Source organism: Asparagus officinalis, chromosome 9, assembly GCF_001876935.1.
Source record: "Asparagus officinalis chromosome 9, Aspof.V1, whole genome shotgun sequence".
NCBI classification, from domain to species: Eukaryota; Viridiplantae; Streptophyta; class Magnoliopsida; order Asparagales; family Asparagaceae; genus Asparagus; species Asparagus officinalis.
Window position 1 is genome coordinate 5136725 of NC_033802.1, and position 7100 is coordinate 5143824.

The 7100-nt window shown below is 37.4% G+C and overlaps 1 protein-coding gene across 1 annotated transcript; it reads right to left on the reverse strand.

Annotated features, from left to right (window-relative positions):
- On the reverse strand, positions 924–6189 carry LOC109823112 (PHD finger protein At1g33420-like). The gene is made up of 6 exons (XM_020389398.1): positions 5359–6189; positions 4994–5209; positions 4219–4836; positions 2951–4135; positions 1188–1266; positions 924–980 (listed from the first exon to the last, which is right to left on the reverse strand). The coding sequence occupies exons 1-6, from the start codon at positions 5376–5378 to the stop codon at positions 924–926; spliced, it is 2175 nt and encodes a 724-aa protein (XP_020244987.1). The 5' UTR covers positions 5379–6189.

Sequence of the window (7100 nt, forward strand, 5' to 3'; positions counted from 1 at the left end):
CCTCTGTGTAAGCATGTTAGTTGCTTCTTTTGTCTATAGATATGCGATTAACCTACGATGTGAAGGCCACAACTTTATTTGTATTTAAAATTTTCTTTTTTCCCCTCTAGCCTAATCATCCCCACCTTACATTCTTTCAAACAGTTATTGTTCATGGATTACTATTCACCTGTTACACACGTGTAACAAGCAATTGTCATTTAGATTCAAAGGTCATCCATCAAAAGTGAACAGATCCTGATCATATCCAATTTTCCATCCATGTTCGCCTCAGATCAGAGTCGGGTAAAATCTTACATCAATTAGTATCAGAGCCTAAAGATCCACAGCTAGCTTGCCTACCATATCTTTATCTCCTTCACACCAGTATAATTTCGGTCCACTATAATTAGGTACTTTATCTTATTTTTTTGGTTTTGAAGAATATGAGGAACTACATGATCTTGAAGTCAAGATATGCAAAATTGAAGATACATTTTCTATTCATGGGATGTCAGAAATAGAACTCTATGCTAGGTGTTGGCTCAAAAAGGGAAGCTAAAGATTTCACGTAATCATCTAGATATAAGCTTGTGGGAACCTATGAAATCTCTTCTAGAAAGGAGATACGCTTGTTAACCAACTAGAAGATATTATTGTTTCTCATCAAAGCCTGAAGGAAGCAACACTATTGTCTAGATTCCTGTCAGATGTAGAATTGTAGTCTGAACTTGAGTTCGATAAAAATCAAGGCTAGAAGTGGAGCCTAAGTCAAAACCAGAGTCAGAACTCGAGTTAAACTTGGAGTCCGAGTTAGAACAAGAACCAGAACAAGATCAGGAAGCAGATCCGAACTCGAGCTAGAGTTAAGAGTCTGAACCCTAGACTAAGGTTGAAATCACGACACAAAATCAGATTAAGGTCCAGTTTGATTTACTTCAAGTTCACTCAATAATTGAATTCCTCATGCCAGATGCTTCTCCATAACCCAATATCAAGTTCTGCACAAAGTTGAAACCCCTGTAGTCTGCGCAAGAATGCTTCTCACCGGTCAAAGGAATTTTTATGTTCTCCCCTTATAACACTCGAGGTCGAGTTTTTTCCAACAATGACAGATTTAATGCAGTACAACCTTCAAGATATGATTTGAATCAACTAAAAATAATAATTAGGAAATTTTGTTTTATCTTTGCAGTTAGCTACATTACCAGGACACTCCACCTGAGTTCCCGTATCCATGTTCGATGCTTCCCATAACCGTGTTCATGTTCGACACTCCTTGGACACCTGTTGAATATAGACATACATTTATCCAGACGTGTAACTTAATTATATAATCCATGTTTTAGTTTAAAATTTCTTGGACTCATATCTTACACTTCACTTCAAATTCATGCAACTCGTTGGACTCGATTCGGGTTTCTTTCACGCATACCCAGTTTGTAAGTGTGATTTTAAAGGATGTTTGCCTATCTAGTTAAAAAAAAACGAGCAATTTTCAATTTATGATCTATTTATAAAAGAAGAGATTTTATTTCTCATAACAGGTGAATGAAAAAAACAATACCAATCTCATATAGGTTATTAAATTCAATGTCTATATATATCGTGTCCCCATATTCTACTTTTTATAAATTTTCCGCGTCCCATATTTGCACCCATGTCCACACCTGCACTCGTACCTGTGCAACATAGGCATTTAGGATAATGTAGTTCTTATGAGGTTTGATTTTTAGTTATGAATTTAGTTTCTATGGACATTTTAGTTAGTGAGAATATTTCTTTCTATCTTTTGGCATTAAGGTTCTTTTATAGATAAGTGTAATTGTTATTTCTGAGAACAGACTTTGATTAATGAATATTAATGAGTTTCGGCGTGAATCCCATCTCTTGTTTCTGTGTTTATACCTGTGCAACTTTATTTGTATTTATATTTTATTTGTATTTACACCTTTCTTTCAAAAAAAGTTACGTGGTTTATCCTTCACCCATTACTATTCAGGTGAGAAGCAAACAATTGCCCTTTAGATTCATATGTCATCCATCAAAGCTGATCAGATCCGGATCAGAACCGATTTTCCATCCATATTCCCCTCAGATCGGAGTCCTCCGATCCGATTCTTCCTCATTGACCCTGGACATTTGTAATTTCTATTGAAACTTCTTATACTTAACTACGATACAATGCCAAGATTTAGGTCACAATTTCTAAAAGAGTTTGCAGAAGTAAGGAACAAGAGATGGCTTTTAGTTGAGTTTGTAAGATGCTTATTATCTTGATATTGCTGTTTTTATAGTTGCAACTTTTAACACAAATATATCCAATTTTTCCTTTCCACATCACATTTGTGAACGATGATGAATATTCCCTTTCTTACATTACTTTATTGCTTGATGATGATGTGACATGCTTCATCATAGATTCCCCATAGCATATTTTCATCATGTTACATTTAAACAGTAATTTTTTAACTTAATTTGTTTTTGGGGTTATAGAATTTTCAGTAGGTTGTGGCGTTTTAAGATTTAAAAGTACTAAAAACGTATTTAACAACATGCTATATACATCGTCCTTGTTGATCTAATTTACATTGCTCAAACTTCGCTTTTTTTTTTCTTCCAGGAGTTACTTTGTGAACATTGCATTTCTATAAAATCGCTAATGAAATTGTAAATGTTGTATTTCTATAATATCGCTGATGAAACCATGTTTATTATCTTAAGTTGCTTATAAATGCTAGTTTCTTATATCATACAGGTTTAGTGCAGCACCAGAATCTCAAGGCATTCCGGAAGCTTAAGGCCTATACATATCATGGTTTTACGTTGTTCAGGAGAAAGGGTAAAGCTGCAAGAAGGCTCTGTTGCATTGGATAAAGGAAAAAAATGCAAAAACTCATATTATGACCAAAAGTATTTCTCATTAACCATGATTCCTAAGGAAGAAAACTATACAAACAGAACAAGTTACATCACAGCAATCGTGCACATTAAACTGCCTCCTTCAATGGACGACATTACAGCCACCTCATACTTACAACTGCTAGTATGGAAGGTGCTACATGCTTCAGTGGAGGCTGAAGCTATTTTATCCTTGCAGGCAAACCTCTGATAGATGTCATTCGTATATTTCCGACCACTGTCACAACCACCACTACTTTCACTGTCCTGGCCTCTACTTTTAACTATTGACGAACTTTTGATTATTGATGACATTACGGTCACCTCATCCTTGCAAACGCTGCTACAGGAGACACTGCTACTACTACTACAAGAGATGGCAACTGATGTGCAACAGCTCCTACAGGAGACACCACTACTACAGGAGACGGTACCTGCTTCAGGTGACGCTAGTGCTATTTTATCCTTGCAGGTGGAGTTAGGAGAGATGTTAGTCGTATATTTCCTAACATTGTCACAACCGTGAGTACTACCACTATCTTGGTCTCTAATTTCAACTATCCTACACTTTATACAAAAAAAAGTTTTAGGCGCGTCCTTGTGATCTTTAATTCCATTACATCTTGTGTGCTGCCATATACCACAAGAGTCGCATTCTAACATCCTCTCACCATCATCATCTTTGGCTCCACAAATGCAGTCTACTTCCCAATTCTCCACTCCCCTTTCCATCCTGAAATCTTCAAGCTTATGATCTACTCCAAGGCACCTCACTCTGACCTTGACAGTTCCACTAAGTCCAAGTATTAGCGCAACCGAAGTAGAATGATCGATTTTTTCAAAACCCAGAAGTTGGACAACCTGTAGTCTTTGGAAGATCAGGTATGTCTCCTGGAAGGCCTTTGTTGCTTCCTTTTTCAGGGATGAGATGGTGGCATTTTTTGGAAGGACCAATAACTCTGGTGGAAGGGCACTGTTGCCATTTTGCTCACTTGCCAACTCGACATTGCACCATATTCGAAGTTTAGATGGGCTGCAACCAACCTCATCATAGCGCTTAACAAGTTGCTTACAGTCAAGAAGAGTTATTGCTGAGTTTAGTGCGGTTTCCCTCCTTCCTTCTGGCTTGTAGTGTTCCATTGTACTTGGGTTGAGGAGTGCATCATACAAGAACCTTAGATCATGGAGGAGATGATCTCTTGATGGTCTACGAGGATCATTGGCATGACCCAACTGTTTTGAATCAGCTTCAAGCCTGCATCAGGGGTGTTAAAACGGATTGAGTGTATGAGGTTTCTCTACCTTATTTCAAAAAGCAAGATCAATGATCAAGCTTACCTGTATTCTATACAACATGTCTCCGGATTGCATCTAACTGCAACCACCAAAGTACCATTAATTATTCTACCTCCCAATCCTTTGAGACAATAATCAAGCAGCTCTGGAGATCCCACCGCTCTGCATGTGGCTCCCCTAAGCGCTCTCCACGATATCCACTGATATCCAGAAATTGATTGAAGAACCTTGATCAGGACATCCTCTGCCCTCTCGACATCTGACTTCGTCCATGCACATAGCACTCCTTGATGCGCTTCTGACTGTACTTTTCCTTCAGTGTTCTGTGCTCTTTCTTGTCCATGGTCATCATGGAGGAGTTTTGTCACGAAGCAGAAAAGGTCCCTCACCGTTAATAGTTGGCAATCAGAGAGAGACTGATACAGTGAAATGGTACTCTGTAAACGTGTTCGTGATGAGCGGGCATGAGAAAAGAAGAGAGACAGAGGAATGTTGGAAAGATTCTCCACAGAACTATTGCGAGCTTCACCGGTGAGAGCAAAGCATCCTGCTCCAAATTGGTAGCCCCACTCTCCATACCAAGGATGCCCATTGGTGACTGTGTGAAGGAGACGATACTCCATTCCATATTTCTTGGAAACGTCCATTACGGTAATTTCTCTGGCATTTAAATGGCTTATCAAGTTGAGGTATGTGATGCTTTCTTAATCTTTGCATTGATGAACCCATTATTTAAACTAGTTAATCCATTAATGCTGTAAAATTAATCAAGTGCTTCTGTGGTTTTTATTTTATTGAGTATAGTAATTTTTCATACCTAACCTGGAGCATCATGCATAAATGATCCCAAAAGCCCATGATGTCTGATCCTGTTATAGACTGAGATCCCCCTTCTCGGCCATTGACTCGAAGAAGGTGTCCATAACCATTACTATGCACCAATCCATGCATCAAATGAGTAGATTCCTGCAGTTTAAGATAGGTTCTGTAGTCTAGATCAGCAACCGTTAACATGTAATTGCATGAGGTGCACCTGCAGAAAGGCCAATTGATTAAACAGAAGTTCTGGACTTGTAAGGAACTTGTTCTTTTTAACCTAATTGCTTCTGAAGACAATCTCCAGACTAAAGAAATCTAATAATTCCAATGGGAAATTATTTATGAGGAACTGATAAATCCCACCTTAAATCTGAAGATTGCATACCGCAGTAAGGGCAGCTTTGAGGAGAGCTTTGTAGATTGCTGTCATTTTGAAGAATGAAGTGGTATCGCTTTCTGCAAACAGGATGGCTACCCCAACCTATATAATATTAGGAAACACGTAATTAGGCAATGAAATCAGATATGTAGGAAAATTATATATTAACTGAATATGTTTATCTATGTTTGACCATCTCGCATTGAATACTGTTTCTCATCTTTTTTTTAATTTGAGTGATTTGGTGAACTTCATATGCACATTTATGCATATTGCTTTCTTGGCCCACTTGCATATGTATCAGAACAAGTTTCCATGTTTGTATGTATAGGAGGAATGGTGAGAGGGAGTCTTGTTAGCGTGAGATGTCAACGATGAACTTGATAAAGTATCTTAAGAATTTAGGTCAAAGTATGCTTTAAAAGCTGAAGAAAGAGGTAGGATCACTTCCAGAGGTTGTTTAATAGGAAGCAGGAACCCGAAACAGAGAAAAAGAGTGTTAATAGTGAGGCAGATTAAGTGGCAATACTAGCAGATAGGATAAGAGATTAATACACATCCAAAACTAGAGGTTGTTCCAATTGAGAATACATGGGAAAGGATTTTTATGATTTTTAACATGTCAAAGAGATGTCAATTAGGATCTATTTGATTATATACAACCAAGATGGAAACACGAAAGCTTGCGAAACTGAGGTTTTGCTATCCCGCTGCTTGCTACTCCACAAAGCTAGGTTGCAAAGCTAATGACCCCATCTGCAACGTCAGTTGTATCGGATTGTTGATATGGATTAAGTGTCAACATGCAAAATGTGAGGACGAGAAATTAATACATCCCTTGGTAGTTAGAAGTAAATTCAATTAATCAAATGATGAAACAAGGGAAGTCGTTTGAGATGATTCCAAATTGAAAAATCATATCCATTGATACCCATTGATAGGTCATATTAGCTTCCAAGCGTGTTCGTCGTGAAAGATAGATTAATAGTTAATTGGGTGACAAGATATAAAGTATAGTTCGACCAATGTATATTGCGCGTATTATATAATTATCCTCTAAATCATATCCAGTTGAAGTTAATGTATGTCACAAATATTGTTTGAACTAAGTAAAATGGATAATAATTAGTAGTGCTGTAATTCAGGAAAATAAGGGAGAAACCAAAGCCTGTTATTGAACTCGTAATTCCACCCATATATCTATAATTTTGATTTGTATTCACCACTGAAGCTGTCGAAACTCTTGTTACTACTACCAACAAATGAGCAAACTGAAACTGCGATTGGTACTAAACCTCGATAAGAACTAAATATATGTGGAATGAGGCAACTTAAAGGATGTAATTGTTTCAAGGATAGCTTGTTCATTATGCATATCTGACCCAATTTACCATCGTTGTTCATAGTTCTTTTCTTCTGATAAATAATGAGTTGTCTGTTAGTTCAAATTGGTTCAATGAATTAAAAAAAAGAACTTAATGTTATTGGGTTCCAGTTCCAGCTTACTTGTAAACTTCAACTACATTCACACATAATATGTCAACAATTATGTTATTTCTTCTGACTAGTTTTGCTTATGGTAGATTTTACGACTGCAACTGCGACAAAGGAAACAATCAGGCCTAACCTGCAACTTTGCAGTTATCACAATACACCGATCTAGATCTACGCACATCCTCCTCTACAACATGCATGGTAACCCGTGCACCGGCAATCTCCAACATGA

Excerpts from the sequence above, each read along its gene's own strand:
- LOC109823112 (XM_020389398.1), bottom strand. The coding sequence starts at position 5,378 with ATGCAATCTTCAGATTTAAG. Across the intron at positions 4,837-4,993 it reads TGCATGATGCTCCAGGTTAG|AGAAATTACCGTAATGGACG; the intron begins GTATGAAAAATT and ends TTTAAATGCCAG. Across the intron at positions 1,267-2,950 it reads ATGTGCACGATTGCTGTGAT|GTGTCCAAGGAGTGTCGAAC; the intron begins GTAACTTGTTCT and ends TATATTCAACAG.